Here is an 18,017-nt window from a genome sequence, read left to right as displayed (position 1 = left end):
TGACGGCAAATCCCCTGATATACTAAAACACATTATTGTTCTGTGTGCTTGTGTGTGTGTCGTTGTGCCTCTTTGCTTAGGCAAATACAAAATCCATTAAAGTATCAACAGACTAACGAAATCCATACACAAAAACACAGCTGAAGTTGCTCACGAATATTTTGCTCAAGATCTTGATGAAATTTGTAGAATCATTAGTTAAAAACATTATATTTGAATATATAAATGTTTTATGTCTTTGGTTAGGTAAATGCAAAATCTACTAACAAAGGTAAAAAGTTGCTCAAGTAAGGGAAACAAATCTATAATTAACAAATTACACGAGCGATCTTGATGAAATTTGTAGAATCAATACTTAATAACATTATATTTAAGTAAATAAATGTTTTTTATCTTTAACTAGGTACATAAAAATTCTACTAAAGATATTAGAAAGCTCCCCAAGAAAAGGAACAAATCTGTAACTATCAAATCAAACGAACGATCTTGATGAAATTTGTAGAATCAATATTTAATAGCATTATCTTTAAATATGTAAATAAATTGTTGTAAGTTCAATTCCATTTGATTCCATTTTTTTCAGCCTTAACCCCAGAGTAAAACCCTCTCTGTTCGATCTGCCTGCCAAATCTATTGTAATGTATGCACATTTATGCGAGGGAGCAAAAAAAACCTCTTAGTTAAATATCAAGAGAATTGGAATAATCAAAATTGAAGCGAATGCTCTCGTGTAGTTGGGCATATTTATGGCATAAGTTGGAAAACCACAAAAATACATAAATGTAAATGTGGCTGGGACAATGAGGGGTGGCAGAGGGGTGGCGAGGGAGGAGGCGTCAACTCCCTAACTAGGTAAACCGAGCGAGGAAACCAAACCAATTGGATAAAGGACAACGCCTCACATCGAGTGAGAGAACGAAAACGAGAACGAGTCGGGGTGGAAAGCTTGTTTTCTTTTCTTTTCTGTTCTGTTCCTCTTTTTTTTATCGTTGGCATATTTTGCAGCTCCAATTTATATGGTAAGTGGTTATCCATTTTGTTTTTATCAACATCCATCCATGGCGCAGCGCGGATGGAACAAAAAACCAAAAACCAAGAACAAAAATCGATGACTTAGTTCGGGGGCCTCAACCAACAATCGCGATAGAGTCGATATTCCGAATATTCCCCATGCCAACAACACAAATGTAATAAAAATCCAAAATGCTTTGCAATAACAAATCAAATTATATTTACATAATCAAATAAAAATAATAATAATAATTATAGCATACCAAAAAACAATATTTATACTTTACACTAACATATGCATTGAGCTCCATCAAAAAAAAAAAAAAAAGAATAAAAAAAAATGAAAAAAATTATCGTTACTTATGAACTAAAAACAAGTAACATACGTTTTGCGGTATGCTTTATACATATGTATATGTATATTTATATTTATATAGTGTTCTTTCGGTGTGCACCGAATCTTGTATGCTCTTTTCCGGTTAGTCAGTTTGTTGATTTGTATAGGCAAGCTATGTTATGTCTATATGTATATATGGTATATAGTATGTTATACTTTTATATAATTCTAGAATTTCAGACTCAACAAAAATGGTTGCTTTCGCAATACCCGCAAGCTGTTCTCAGTATTTATCTTTTCTTTTTTTTGTTGTTGTTGCAAGGGTATTACAACTTCGGCACTCCAAAGTTTATTTTATTTTATCTTTTTTTAGTTTTTTTCTTTTTTTTTTTGGATATTTTTCTCTAACTACCGTTGGCTACATTGTAATGTATTTCGTGTGTGTGTGTGTGTGTGTGTGAACGCATGTTTGTTTGTTTGTTTGTTGGTTTGAATGTGGATTTTATGTTAATTCATTTCATTATTGTTTATCTAGTCTCTATGTTGATCTATTGCAGTACCATACCTATCTATTATAATGTTTTATAGTAGAGCGTATTGAGCTTTAAGTTAATTTCTTTTTTTGTTTTTGTGGTAATATTTGGCCGCCTATATGGAAATTACTGAGTATTACGAGTATGAATATTCCTAAATACGTATGTGTGAATTTCTCAGTCAATTACATAAAAAGAAAGTCATTGAAAAGTTGGATGAGAACTTAAACGAGAAACAAAAAAAATCAACTCGAAGTTGGTCCGATTTCTTAGGTATTATATATGCTACGGATTTGTAGATGATTATCTTTAATGTATCTGTCTATGGAGGTGTGAGTGTGTTTGTGTGTGAGAGTGTTTATGGTATCAGACAAACAGATAGAAAGTTTTAGCCTCATTTGCAGTTTGTGTGTGTATGTGTTTCTGTCTGTATTTGTATTCTTCTGGCACTTAATCTTAATACTTATGTAGAGGATACTTTGACCTGGAAAAGAGCTTGTTGTTTTTTTTTTTACTTTCTTGAATACGATTTTTACGATTTTCGAATTATGTTATTTTCATATTTTGTTACCAAAAAATTACAAAAAAAAGAGTCCAACAAACTTTCCTTATGCTATTTTGACGCTTAAATATTTACAGGCATTTTGCGTAGCGAAGCTTTTCAATATTCCTCTTAGTAAACTTGTTTGTTTTTGTTGTTTGTTGTTGTCTTTAAGTTGTACATAATTGTATTTGTTTTGTATTTCACTTTACGGTTTTAGTTTTGTTTTGTTAATAATCAAAAAGCCGGTTGTTGCCCACTTGCCACGCAATGCTTTGAAATCATTACAACTAACATAATTGAGAAAACATTTCGCTTGCGATTGTGGAACTCGGAACGCGGTTCTTAATGTAATGTTAATGTTTGTTGTATGTACTGTAATGTTTATGTAGTTTACGATTTTTGAATGCATTTCATTATTTTTTTATTTTTGTTTTTTTTTAGCTAAGTATAAACATTTAAAATTTTTGAAAAATATTTCATTTTGATTTTAGTTTTTTGTCTTTTTTTTGCGATTTTTTCGGAATTAATTTAAGTTATTATTTTGTTTTTTGTTTGTTAAAGACGACGAATTATAAACGACATGCGATCTTTAAGATTTGTAATATATATGTATATATATATTTATATATATGTAGATGTATATTGAAAAAGCGACGCGACGAGAAAAAAATTGTTGATTTTGTTTTGTTTGTTAGGTTTTTTTTTTTGTTTTCTTTTGTTTTGTTTGTTGCATAAAATTTGTAGCAATTTGTTGCATTTAGTTTGGTGTATGTAGTTGTTGGCCGAAGCCCCTCGATAATACTCTAAATACTTGTCTGTATATATATTTGATATATATAAATGTATATATATATGCAATATGATGTATATAGCTATGATATAGTATGTTATGTATGTATATAGGCGTAATTGTATAATAGTTCATAATAATCATAATAATAATTGTAATAATAATAATAATAATATACTTATAATTTGTATGACTGTTTTCATTTTCCTCCTACTTCGACGACTTTCATCTTTTGGCCTATACGCTAAAAAGGTAAAACTTAAACATATGATTTGAGCGAACAAATTTGTTTGTTTTGTTTTTTGTTTTGCGATTTTTGTTGATTTTTCCACTTAAATTGTTTTTTGGACTTGGATGTGAGATATTTTCATTTCTTGAGCTGTTCCCAGATGCCGCAAAGTATGCTACACAAAACTTGGCCTGGGAACAGTTTTATTTTTATGCATGTTGTTTCAGCGCATGTGTGTGTGTATATGAGTGTTGTGTGTGTGATGTGTTTGTGTGTGTGTGTGTGTTATGTACAATTTGGGTGCAGAATATCACATAGTCAGACATATACGACTACAAGTTCTCATTTAATTTTTTCTTTTGTTTTTTTTTTTTTTGTTTTTAGTTCGGATTGATTTTTTTCTCCTTCTTCTACTTTTTCTTCTACATTCTGATAGTTTGGTGTTTTTATTTTTCTGTATTGTTGTATTTTTCTTTTCATTTGTTTTGCAGTTGCTGCAATTGTTTTGGAAGTGTGGGAGTTTTGTTTTTTGTTTGTTTTTGTTTTCACTACAGTTTTTTGCTCTTACACATGCAACGTGGAATTGTTGTCCATGGAGAGTCGTGACGATGATGCGCTGCAGGAGGAACGACGTCCGCCGCTTAGCAGCGATGCGGTGTCCGCATCGGCATCAGTTGTTCGCTTGCGTTGCGGACGCAGAAACAGGAACATGACCAGCAGGGCCAGAAAGAAGGCCAACGCACCAAATGCCGGATACACAACGCCGCTCAATTGGCTGGCCGTTGGCAACGCACTGATGATATACACACGGTCCGTGGGACGAACACGTTGTGGCTGCTGTTGTTGCTGCTGATGTTGCACTGTGGTTGCACCAGCAATCCCAGCAGCAGCAACTGTTGCAGCTCCTTTTGTGATTGCTGTTGTTGGTGTTGTTGATGCTGCTGATGTCGCTGACATGGACACGACGCGACTTGCAGTTGTCCGGCGATTGGCGATTGTCGTTGCTGACGTCGGTGACGTTGACAGCAACTGATGTGTATCCACATTCAGCTTGAGAGAGCGACGCATTATACCCGTTAGCTGTGAAAGTAAAATACACAAAGAGAGAGAGAGAGAGAGAGAGAGAGAGAGAGAGAGCGTGAGTTAGTTGACAGTTGGTTGGAGGTTTGTGACTTGTTAGACCCTTTGCTTTGACAATAAAGTATTAATTATACAGCGCACATAAAGTTAAGGGTCGAAAGCAGTCAAATGTTTCTGCTATTAAACTCTTTACTTTTAAAATAATGAGTAATTCTATTTCATTTTGATTGTCCGATAACAGATTTCAAATGAAGAAACTAATGCAGTCATGATGACGATAATAAAATAAAGGGTCTATCGTACTCAATTCATGAATGTTTCTTGTTTTCTACTTTTAGATGCTTCTAAATAAAGATAATATTTAACTTGCACAATACAAATTCAACTTGCTAAGATGTTTAGTTTAGTCCAGACTTGACTGCACATTGCTTATTAGACACTTTTTGTTAGAACTTCACCTTTATTAATAATTAGAATTTGCATCCTTAGATGCTTTTAAGTAAAGAAGTATAATATAGGACAAGTATAATATTGTACAAAAATGTTGAGTAGTCCAATATAAAATAAAAGGTCTATTACACTCCAGTCTACACTGCAGATTTTTATTTAGATACTTTTTAAGAGACCCTTCACACGCAATACAAAACGAATTCGTCTTCTGAATAAGTAATAAATATATTAACATACACTCAATACAAAACGAATTGAACTTGCAAAGCTGTTAAGTACCCAAATATAAAGCAAAGGGTCTATTACAGTCCAGTCTAGATCGCAGATTTCTGTTTAGATACTTTCTGAGAGACCCTTCACTTATATTAATAAATACATTGTGCATACACTCAACACAAAACGAATTCAATTTGCTAACATTTTCAATACTCTCCAGTGAAGGGTAAAGTAAAGGGTCTATTACAGTCAAATCTCGGTAGTTAATTTTCGTACTATTTTTTGGGTAACTTACCTTATGCTTGCAGGTGACCTGTATGTTGTAGACCGTATCCGGCCAGAGTGAAAGCTCGGCGCGTGCCGTATCCGTTAGCAGGTTGCCCATGAGGCCGCCACCGGATACCTCCCAGGTGATCAGGCATTGACGCGATGCGTTCGCAATCAACTCATCCCAGCCGATGTCCGTCAGCACCAAGGCGCCTTGTCGTTGGGCGTGATGGACACGCAGTTCAAAGGGCGCCAATTGCCGTTGGCAGTTTTGACGGCACTGTTCGGGTTAAATAGTCAAACAACACATAGAGTTGCAGCAATAGTCATTGGATACACACAAACACCCACACACACCCAAGCACACACACAGATACATAGCGAGCGAGCGAGCGACACAAGATTCGCGATTGCGTTGCCCGCAAAATTGGCAACGCAATTTTGCCAGCCGCCCGCAGCAATCAAACAGCAACAACATTTAACCCATCGACGTGCCAGAGTTCTCAAAATTCAAACACAAATCCCCATCGCTATCGCCATCGCCATAGCCATCGTCATTGCGTTTCGGAATCCTCAAGCCAATCAATGCCATAATGAACATTTTCAAATTTCTTTTTTTTTTTCTGTGGGTTCGCAAAACTCATTTGCATGCCAACGATGTCAATAGGCGGCCGTATTTAAGTTTCTCTTTCAATTTTATAGCAATAGTTTGCCTGCTAATCCCTCGGCTGCTCTTCTCGGCAATTCTCAAAGTGTTAAAGGTGACTTTTAATATTGGTTTTCTTTTTAATTCGAATTGATTAGCAAATTATGCATTCTTTCTAGTTCTAATCATTTCACATTCTAAACTTTACCAATGTACCTTCTAATTTGTGACAAATCATTTTTAATTAAAAAGTAAACCTTTATGTTCCATCACGGAGATTCTCAAATTGTTAACAAAGCAAAAGGTGACTTTTAATATTAGCTTTTTCTTATTTAGAATTGATGCTCCATTTCCTTATTTAATTTCACCAATGGAACTTCCAATTTGTGACTTTTATTATTCAATTTGAATTAAACAGTAAAATTTCAGCTCTCTTCTCCGCGATTCTCAAATTGTGAAGTTCTTTAGTTTAAACTTTCAGCTTATTTTTCTTCGCGATTCTCAAATTGTTTACTTTTTTTTAGTTTAAACTTTCCGTTCTCTGTTCATCGATTCTCAAATTGTTAACTTCTTTCGGTTTCAATATCAATTCCTTCTCAGCGATTCTCAACATCTTGTAATAAAATAAGTAATAATAATAAATTTGCAATATTTCTAACTCCTAATCGCTCAAGTTGCTATCCTAAAATGTGGTGGTCACTTTAATTTCCGATATTATAAATACACCTGATTTAAAATATATTCTCTTAAAGTGTTGCGCTAATTATCGAAATACATTGTCAAAACTTTGCCTGTCTAATTATTTTGATTTAAATGTAATTATTGACATACTTGTATGTATGTATAGTTTCGAATTAAATGATTGCTCATTTTTTTTTTATGTGTATGCAATTATCTATCAATGAACAATCAACAACTAATTATCGAAGTGAACTTTGATGGATTTTACCTCTTAATGCTTAAGAGTCTGAATACTTGAAGTTAATATAATGTGCTTGAAAATGTCAACTATAGTCCGTTACAATCTTCTAATATCATAATATTCCTTCAACAAAATAGATATATTCATAGTTAGCTTTTGTTAATTTGTAATTTCAACTAAGCTTGATTGACGATTATATGATTTCTTCTTTTTATTTAAGGAGCAGTTAGTCTTTTGTTTTATTTGATAGCTGCTACATGGCACTTGCTGTAATGCTGAACGAATAAGGCGCAGTTGACAGTTGAGAGCACTCTCGACTTTGGCTTCTTCAAGTGCTGCGCTTTAATTAATGTTTCGCGCAAAGTTGGGGCGGCTTTTAGCCAATTTGTGCGGCACTTGAATGGGGTTAAGAAAGCAAAACAATTATTAACTGTTGCGCCTGAGTGTGCTTTAGAGCGTGTGAGTGAGTCAGCCCCGAAGGGGTTAGCTATCTACAAATATATATATCTCTGTACTATATACTGTATATATACGTTGTGTGTTGGTGTGTGTGTGGTGTCCTTTATAGTAGTTATTATATGGACATTGGGATGGTACTTACATTTCTGCAATCAACGAAATCCGTGCAATCATGCCAATCCCTCGCAAACTGCAAAATACAAAAAGAGAAAAAGCGAAAAGAGAGATGAGAGATGAGATACAGCAACAGCAGCAATAACAACAACAACAACAGCAAAGGGGGGAGCAAAAAAGTTAGTTAGTGGGCGTGGCCTAATCGAATTTTAAGTAAGCTAGAAAAAGTAATCAGGCACAGAGCCCGCAGGCTCATCTCCCGCTCAACTTGTCCCGCTTCCCACAACGAACGCCATTACCAACAATAGACGCAAATTTGTAACTGTAATATAAAGGGCCTGGCTAGAAAAAAGACACAGTGAGAGATATCTATGTGTGTGTGTGTGTGTGTCTGTGTGTGTATAAATGACCGCAAAGTTGTATGGCGAATTGAAATTTTTACGCTGTTGGCAGTCGGCAGTCAGTAGAGAGATGAAACTGTGGACTAACTGGACTTGCCTGCTTAGCCTTTGTCAACTGTCGCTTTAGCTACGCAGCAGCGACAGCTGCTAGGATAGAAGGACATTTCATTCGCAAGTCCTGGTCGGGCTCTCTGACAACAGGCCGAGTCACAGTCAGCGTCCTGTCCGTTTAGTTTATGAATGAGCACGCAGACAAATGAATGAATGTGCTGATGCGAACTGAAGAACTGAAGAATCGAGAGTTTTTGGTTTTGGTTTTGCCGTTGAGAAAGGGACGACACCGGCATTTGGATTGTTTTCTGTATATATATATGTGTGTGTGTGTGTGTGTGTGTGTGTGTGTGTGTGTGCTTTGAACGATGGCCGGGCATCAGAGCAGGCCAACAGAGTCTTTAGGGCAGGGCACAGTCACACAGTCACAGTTAGAGGCAGAGGCAGAGGCAGAGGCACCCATCGTCATCACGAGCAGCGGCAGCGGCAGCAGCAGGAGCACTTTGTCATCATTACACAATAAGGCGGCCAGATAAACGAGCATGCCAAAAGGAAAATCGCAAAGACAACATATTTTCCGCTCAATTGAATTTTTGGCCTTTGCGAAACAACTTGGGCGATAAGTAACAACAATAAGGCGGCAAATGAATGAACGAATGAGTGACTGACTGCCTGAATGGCACAGTTGTTGCCAATTCGAGATGCCACCGTGATCGCCACACTATCGCTATCGCTACAAAACTATCGTATAGGTTAGAGAGTGTAAAGAGCTGAATGCAAACTTAACAATTCATTTCAGAATAAGTGAGTAAACTAAAAATTGAACAGTATATATTTTTTTATATTTTAAATTCATATTGTTGGTAAGAAATCAAATCTATTTGACAGTCAAGTCTTTCATTCATAAACTTCCAACTTTCAAGGCAATCAAAAAATATTTGAATAATTAATAAAGTTAAAAAGTTAGCGCTATATTTTTTAATGCAACTATAAATAATTGAACATCCAGTACAATAATTATCTAGTATAAGATTGTAGCTGCGATTGATCAACTCGACACTTAATAGAACACAAAAAAGAATACAATGTAATAGTAATGTATACAGTATAAGATAGTAACTGTGGTTAATATCATCGATACTTATTAGAATACTAAAAAGAACTACCCCAAAAATATTTTAGGCAACGATTGCTTAGTTATATTATCAAAGTACTTCACTCTATGCATTTTTAAGACAACTACACAACATGTAGAATTGTACTTCATTGTGAAACAGCTTCTAAATTAAATATTTTATCTAAAAAACTGTCTTGTTATTTTCGTTAATTATGTATATTTTATAATGAATTGCTTTTTAGGCATAACTGCACAATATTTTATAACAATGTGGTTACTATAACAATCAAATATTGAGTTGCCCGATTTAATTAACATCTACAATTTATTGTACATTTGAAAACCTCAGTGAACTAAAAATAATACTAAAGTGTCTCGAGTTAGTTATGAATATTAGCGGTTACAGGTGCATAGCAGATATCCATTATTCGATATACTTTACTAAAAATTTGAATTCCAGATTTAATTTAATAAGAATAGACTTTTAAGAAAAACTCAGTCTTATTGCACGACAAAATATTGTACAAATTGCAGACAGTAAATCAAAAAGTCAGTCAGCAGGACTAGATTCATATATATATCGGATAGTGATTGGCTGTTGTCGTGTCACGCTGCCATCTCTAGTTGGCATAGAGCAAACAAAACGCACACCACACGCTCAATGAAAACGCTGAGCAGGCAGTCAGAGGCCTCCTTCAGTCTGTCTGTCTGTCTCTCAGTCTCACAGTCTGTCCATTGTCCGCCAACCCACAATCGTTGCAAATGTTCCATTGAGAGTGAGAGGGAAAAAGTAAAGTAAAGTAAATTGAAGTAAAGGAGAGAGACAGAGCGAGAAAGAGAGAGCATCTTGTGGCCTACCTGGGCCATAGTTGTTGGCCCATATAAATTAAACGCAGGCAGCGAACAACTTTTACATGCAATTGCCCACGGAATTGGACAACGTTTCACACCCAGGCCACATAAATTACCCATCCAGGTCAGTTTTGAGCAGTTTTATGAGCTGCCCATAGTCCATAGTCGAAATATGTCGATGTCGATGCCGTTGCCCAGTTTGCTGCTCTGGTGGCACGTAGTCGCCAAATGCTGCGCTTGTCAATTATTGAAGCGCTGTCGGAACAGATTCCACCACCAGCCAAAGGCTACGTGCCCGGCATACGCACATGGCCATTACAATATTTGAGCAAAGTAAAGCTTACAAAGAGAAAAAAAAAGAAGAGAAGAAGACGCGCCACCCTTCCATGCTGCCACTTCTCTTCCGCCGCCGCCGCCACCCCCTCCCCTTCTCTCCATCCATCGCTTTCTTCACGCTTTTGTTCGTCAAGAAAGTTGCCCCGAAAAATCAACGAACAAAGTCTTTTTGGATGCTGCCAAGTTTTATGGTGTTAATTTGGCGCTGATTGAGCGACGCTCGTGGCTTGGTGGCCTGTGCCAGGGATTAGATCCGGACAGGCGTGAAATTAGCCAGCCCCAGTGCTGCATACTATATACTATATGTATATGTAGTATGTTGTGTAGGGTTGCAGCAACCCTTAAGAGGTCAATATGCACTCTGCATGCAGCAGCAACGCCAACAATATGGATCATCGAAGCAAATTTTTGTGTGACGCTTTAATCAAGCGCATCGACTACGTTTCTCTCCCCTTCCCCTGCCCCCTTCACTGCACAATTCATTCAGCACAACTTCCGCAAACGTTTCCAAAAAAACATTTTTCCCCCTGATTTTCCATTTTGTACCCGGTAGCGAGAATCTTACAAAAGGGTCTCATGATTTATTGGCAATATAAAATTCGTTTTATTGACAGTCAGAGGCTTCTGCTAATGCGCCTCATTAGCAGCATTAATTCCGCAAATTTATAGGCCTCGAATTTGAGCAAACTATTACAGCTGTAGCTACGAAATATGTGGAAGAATTTCTTTATGAGTAACCTTTCAATTTCATAATTAACTATTCCATCAAAATAGCCAATTCAAAAGCAATAATTTTCAATTTGTAATCATTTGAATTGTACAACAAATTTGCCCAAAAACTAACGAAGAAAGTTGGAAACTTTATGTATCTCAGAATTGTTTTCACACTTGAATAAAGTTCATTAATTTAAAGCTCATTAGGTTTTGTAGATCGTATTCAGTAAATAATATTTTTACATGAAGTATTTAAATATAAATTTTAATATTTTGTAGATATTTAATGCGTTTTAGTATTAAGTATATGTTTTCATATTTAGTATTCAAGTATCAGTTTTAACTTTAAGTATGAAAACGTCAATTTTAATATTTAGTGGATATTTAATCAAATTTAGTATTTATTATATATTTTAATATTTAGTATTTAAATAACAATGTTAACATTTTGTATTTAAATATCAATTTTAATGCTCAGTAGATATTTAATCAAATTTTATATTAAATATTTAAGTATGAATTTCAATACTTAGTATTTATATGCCAATTTTAGTAGATATTTTATAAAATTTTGTATTCAGTATTTATATATATATTTGAATATTTAGTATTTATTTCGTATGTTTCAATTTAAATAATAACTTAACGATTTTAAAATTCAGTATTTGATTATTATATTCAGTATTTAATAATTTAATTTAATTTAATATATATAAACACGAAATTCGTTTCATTCATTTGACAAATTTCCTTAAGTTTGCATAATAAATTAACTAAATTTCCAAAGGTATTCGAAGTCAGTATAATTTGTTTCCTAAAGCTACCGGGTACTTTAAAGTCGTGGCCAGTTAACTGCGCATTTTAAGCTTGTTTTTTGTGTCTTTTTATTGATTTTGGAAATCAAAAAGATTCCTATCAAGCGGAAATATTTAGAGCCGAGGGAAGCAATGAGGACGCAAGTAAATGACGACGATTCGCATCTCTGGAATTTTGTTGTTGCTCTCTAATTTGCGCAGTTTTCTGGAATGTTTTGGTCAATCTGCATTTAAATCGTTTTGCCGCTCCCCTTAACTAATCCCTTTTGGACAAAAGTGGAAGCAACCACACAGCAACTTTCCTCTTTAATCCCTAATCCGTTTTCAGTCTGTATTGTTCTAGCAAACAAATGACGACCAGGCAAAAAATGTCTCCATTGTCATTGGCTTTGCTTGATTGTTCTCGAGCAGCTTGTAAATAATTAAAATACAAAATACAAAACGAAAAGACTCGTAATTGAATTTGGAATTCATTTGAAATCGAATTAATTACGTGCACAAGTATTTCCCACAAATTGTTCCATCCCCTCTCCTCTCCCCTCTCCACTCCCATAAAATCATTATCATCATCAGCATCAACTAATATCTGTCCGAAAAGTTATCACAAAACACACATACACAAAACTTTCGTGCGCTTCGTAGAAATGTCAATTTAAGATAACAAAGGTTAGGCGACATTTCCAAAACAACAACACATAAAATTATTCGAAACAGTAAACTTGACTTCTTTTTGATAAATTAATCAAATTTAGTTGTCCAATTTATCTAGAGCATAAATTAAGTTTACAAAAAAGAAAAAAAAAAAAAAATACAGCAAACAGAAAATGGAAGTCAAACGAGTCAGAACGATTTGTTTCAGTTTCAACAAAAGTTTAGCTTATCTCGGATATTCGAAAACCACTTTTATCCCTTGAAACTAGTTTTTTTTGTTGTGCTTATCCCACTTCACTCTCCAATCTTCACTCTCCGCTATCTTCTCTCTCTCTTCTGGGGAATTTCAAGGTCTCGATTTTGAAAAGTCAAAGCCAATGTCGCGCATACCCGGCTTGAATGATCACAATCCAAAGTGCAAAGAAGTGGTTTGGTTTATGTTTGCTTTTGACAAGGTTTATCGTGAATTCGGTACCACTTTAAAATGCGCTACTTCTTCTGTATTGACACTCAAGAAGTTCTAGGTAAACGACGGATACATAAATGTTCAGTCGGTGTAATTTCTGTCATTTATCTTAACTGCAGCAGCACTCTTTTATTTGTATTTTTTATTTGCCATTAAGTCATTTAATCGCTGTTCAACGGAATGCACAAAGCTAGTTTCAGCAACGGTTTTAAATGATCTCTTGACTTCTCCTCGAGCAGCTATAAATTAATTGACTTTGAACGAAAAGCAGGATTCAAAGCGGCAATTTAAATCAATTTCGTTAAAGATTGCCCTTATTTTAGAGGTCTTTCTTGGAATGCTTCTTTTTTGTTTGCTTTAAGGGTTACTTCAATTTAAATTAAATCGAATTTGTATATGGAAACAATGGAAATGTATGAAATAGTGGTAATATTTCATTATTATCACCTCATAAGCCACAACTTTTCGTTTTCATCTGCGCATCAGAATTTCAGTATTCCCATATTAATCAAATTTGTAAGCTGCATAAATTTCAGCTTTGTCAATGTCGATCTTGAAAGTCGGCATCACTTTAATCCTCTAGTTTTCCTTGAAGGGTTACTGGATATCCTGTTGAAACTTGTTACCATCTGCCGCCGCTTGATTAGAATACTATTTGTCTGCGTCATCGTGCAATTGACAATGAGAAGAAACCCTCCGCTTCAATGGTGTTTTCTTTTCACTGTTTTTTACTTGTCTGTGTTTTTTCCCCTCTCGGTCTCTCTTTTTAAGGCACACCCAATGGCAGCGGCAGGCTGATCCCTCCCAGTTACCTAATCTCTATTAGCAGCGCTCTATGACTGCCTTGGACCACCCAGCTGACATTGTCAACTGAACCGGCTACAGCGACAGCCAGAGAGCTACCTGGGAAGCGACCGGCAGCGATGTCAGCGCGCTGATAAAGGCGACCAGCAGCAGCAGCAGCGGCATAAAAAATAAGAAGACGATGACAACGGCGAAAAAAACACGTAAGAAAGTCGACTGAGAAATACCCGTTAAATATACAAACAGAGTAATCTTTGTTTCAATTATTTCAATTAAATTTCTTTACCTAACTGCATTTATTTTCCATTCTAAAAATCGAATGCATTCGAAATCATCAAAATTCTAGTCTTCCCTTTCTTATTCCCTCAAAAGGTCAAAAGCTAAATATAATTTTATTATTAAGAATTTGGGCAACTCTTGCTTTTATAGTCTCTGAGAGACATGAATTCATATAAATGCTTAGACAAGAAAGACAGACAACATTGCTATATAAACCGTTGCAGTTGTTAAAACAGATCAAAGTATATCTTTTCCAAAGATAGTTTTAATTTCTGAAATATATGAAAGACATCATCGTTATTTCGCATCATTTTGTTTTAAAAGTAATGCTAATTTCTGATAAAAATACAACGAAAACGTTTTTATACCTAATGTAGAAATACTAATTGGAATAATCTTACTTACAATATTCATATTTTACTTTTCTTGTGTAATAAAAATACCTCAAACAGAACTAAACAAACTAGTGCAATAAATGTAGCTTGAATTTTGAAATTTTGGTTTAATTTATAGAAGATGTCAATGCCTTTACATAATATGCAACAAAATAGAATTTTCCACATCAACCAACTACTTCAAAAACAGCAATTTCGGCAGGATTCAAATTTCAAAAGGCAACTAATTTGTGGGCTTCGGCTCACTATTTGTATTTCCGATTGTCACAAATTTAGAATGCCCTTCAACTCAATTGACCAGCTTGGGTATTAAAGAACGTTGGGTCGTCGCTTGTCTTGTCTGTCAGAGCCATTGTCAATGCCCGTGTGCTGAGTTTTTGGGCAAGTCTCTTGGGTTAGACAGCAGAGGAAAGAGGGTCAGGGGTAGGGAATAGGGAATAGGGACAGCGCTGCTTGTCCGCTGCTGTCCGGTGAGCTCTTGACTGGCCTTGGCAGTTGTCTTGCGCTCAGTCGAGCGGTATACAAGTGTCCATCAAGTGCGTTCTTATCTTTTTAGTGGCCTAACCAGAGGGGGGGCGTCGCAGGGCAGACCCAGGGCAGGGCCGGGGCAGGGGCAGGGCAAAGAGTCGTCGTAGACATAGTCGTAGAGTAGTTGTAGACTTACCTGCTGATAGCAGCTTTGGCGGCATCTGGTTAACTGCTTGCTGCCGAGCGGCGTCGCTGCTGTGTCCTGACTCGTCGCCTGCAGTTCGGCGGCAGCGTCTGCATTCGAATTCGCATACTGTTGCTCCGCTGTCGCTTGGGCAGCAGCAACGAGCAGCGCACTGACTATGATGACTATGCCAAATGACTGAAACATTCTGCTGCTTCTTCTACTGTTTTTGTTGTCCTCTTCCTCCTTCTCTTGTTGTTGCTGCTGTTGTTGTTGTTGTTGTTGGGCGTGAGCGTGGGCGTGGGCGTTAGCGTAGGCTCCGTAGGGGCGTTCAGATTGATTAATTGATTGATTTTGTGTTTGTTTATTTTTGTATCAAGTGCTGTTCATAATATGCGACGAGTGTGACGACAGCGACGTCGACGTCGACTGCACTTAGTGAAGCAGCAGCAGCTGTTGTTCTTGTTGTTGTTGTTAAATGCACTCGAGCTGCAACTGTAACTCTGACTATGTGTATTAAAGTGTATGTGTGTGTATGTTTTGAAGCTGCTGCGCGTCGTTTAGTTTCGGTATTTTCGTATTTTTTTCTCGTATTTTTGTTGTTGCTGTTGTTGGTTTACTTATTGGTTAGTCCCGGGCTGGCACTTTGTTTGTTGGGAGGCGTTGGGGCGGTTGTTAACAACATGCTGTGGCTGTTGGCCCTGACTCTGCTTCTTCTTCGTCTTCCCCGGGTTTCTTCTCGCCTCTCCTGCTTGTTTAAGTTTTTTATTTGAGCTATATGCTCAGGTAAGTTGGCACTGGCACTGGAACTGGAACTGGCACCATAACAAAAAAAAAAATAAAACACAAACAAACAGCACACACGACAACAATAAATAAAAACGTGCACACACAACGAGAGCAGCAAGAGTAGAGCAAGAGCAGCAGCGCAGCAGCAGCAGCAGCAGCGTCAGCAAAAGCAGAAAAATAACAACACACACCCAGCAAGCAGGCGTATACAAGGCGACGCGACTTCGACGGCAGAGAGACTCTGTGCGGGCAGAGCAACAACGACAGCGACGGCGACAGCGACAGTGACAATGACAGAGGGCGAAGGCGAAACCAACCAACGTCGTCGAGGATAAATGCTGCACTAACGGAAAACGAAAACTGAACCAGAACCAGGCTGCGAGATAACACACAAGTACACACACACACACGTGCGCAGCAGTCAGACGCCGACATAAAACAGACACACACACACAGACAAGCGAACGAACATACGAAACGGACAGAGCAGAGAAGAGCTAAGTAAAAGGGCTGCTATAAGCAAACAGCTGCTGCAGCCAGAAAACCTCTAAAGATCTAGCTATTAATAAACTCTGCACTTAAATGAACATAGTAATTTTTTTAATTAAACAAATTTATATTTACAAACGAATTATTGCCAGCCTGCTTGCAGCATTCGTATACTTTTGTTATCGCTTTGCAATTTCCAATTATCAACACTTTTGGCATTTTTACGGCTAGAACTGGCTGGCAAGGCCACAGCACAGGCCGTGCGCACATGCTGAAAAGGGGCGTCAGTCGGTGGTTGTTGTTCGAGCACGAGTAGCAACATCCAACGCGAACATGTTCGACACGATATTCAAATTGCATTCGCGAGGAGCGCGTGTCGCACGAACAAGGCGATATTTGCATTAATTGATAATTGATTATTAATAACCAAATGTAAGCAATGATTTAAGCAAGCAAATTTAAAATGTTAATCACTAATTAGCAATGCGAAAGGTGTAAAGTTCCCTATGGACTGTGCTGCAATGCGCGACGTGATTAATTCGTGCGCGTCAAACAGTTAACCATTGTCATCGCTAAATTGCAAGAAGAGCAAAAAAAAGCAAAATTATTTGTTGGAGTTGGAAGTTGGGTGCCAACGGAGTCACGGAGTCTGTGTGTGTCTGTTCCGTTCTGTTTTGGTGGTTGCTTCGCTCAGTATGGATTGGGTTTAAGTTTGGGTTGGGTTTGACTTTGATGATGATGATGGGGTGGCAACACTAGTACTCTAAGGCTTTGGCTATGGATTTAGCTTTGGCTATAGCTACGGCAATCGGTATGGCCATATAGCATAGCTATGAGAGTATGGCTTTGGCTTTGGCTTTGGCTTTGACGTTCGTTCGTTCGTTCGTTCATTGGTGGTGGTGGTAGTGTTGCTCCCTCCTACCCCCCTCTACACCCGTTGCCTGCTCCCTTTATCGGCAGCGCGCGCGTGCATGCAGATGAATCAAAGCAGCCGCTGATTATAGCAACAATATGGAAATGCCGCTACCTCTCTCCTCACTCACTCTCTTTCTCTCTTGCTTTCAGTGAGTTGCCTCGGGTTATATAGGGGCATTGTTTATTTATATATGCTCTGCACATGTGTGTGTGTCTGTGTGTATGTGTGTACGTGCATGTCTGTCTGTCTGTGTGTTTGTTTGCGAGTGTGTTTGGTTTTTATAACTTCCATTTGCCAAAGCATAGTAAATTCTTTCAAAGCGTGTACTACATTTATTATTTAAGCCACGCTGTTCTCACACACACTCGCTCTCTCACTCACTCTCTCTATGTCTGCGTTGCGCTCACTCTCCTTTCGCTGCCTATTTATCTGTATTGCATTCTCTTTCCGACTGCTCTATGCGCATTGTTCTAGCGCTCCCCACCTCCCCCAGCCCCCCATAGTGTCTGACTGTTGCTGTATTAGCTTACCGCTCCACTCCCCCCCACGTTGCCCTACACACTCACTGCAATAACAATAACAACAGCAGCAACAACAAGAAGCTCCTGCTTTATTTGCATATTTTGACTTTTATGCGGCAAAAATATTACTTGCTGCGCTGCTGCCAGCAAACAAACAGCTACCTCCCACCC

At 37.2% G+C, this 18,017-nt stretch overlaps 1 protein-coding gene across 2 annotated transcripts; it reads right to left on the bottom strand.

Moving 5' to 3' along the window:
- Positions 1-3,504: 3,504 nt before the first annotated feature.
- LOC117573192 (transmembrane protein fend) lies at positions 3,505-16,276 on the bottom strand. Of its 2 annotated transcripts, XM_052002537.1 has the most exons (5): positions 16,112-16,276; positions 15,144-15,946; positions 7,627-7,674; positions 5,486-5,737; positions 3,505-4,524 (listed from the first exon to the last, which is right to left on the bottom strand). In XM_052002537.1, the coding sequence occupies exons 2-5, from the start codon at positions 15,336-15,338 to the stop codon at positions 4,009-4,011; spliced, it is 1,011 nt and encodes a 336-aa protein (XP_051858497.1). In that variant the 5' UTR covers positions 15,339-15,946; positions 16,112-16,276; the 3' UTR covers positions 3,505-4,008. The 2 variants fall into 2 exon arrangements, with proteins under 2 accessions (XP_051858497.1, XP_034112078.1); XM_034256187.2 differs by having other exon boundaries at positions 15,144-16,276.
- Between the last annotated feature and the right edge of the window lie 1,741 nt (positions 16,277-18,017).

This window comes from Drosophila albomicans, chromosome X (assembly GCF_009650485.2).
Source record: "Drosophila albomicans strain 15112-1751.03 chromosome X, ASM965048v2, whole genome shotgun sequence".
Lineage (NCBI taxonomy): Eukaryota > Metazoa > Arthropoda > Insecta > Diptera > Drosophilidae > Drosophila > Drosophila albomicans.
The sequence above is the reverse complement of the archived record's forward strand: the minus strand, read 5'-3'. Positions and strand labels throughout refer to the sequence as shown.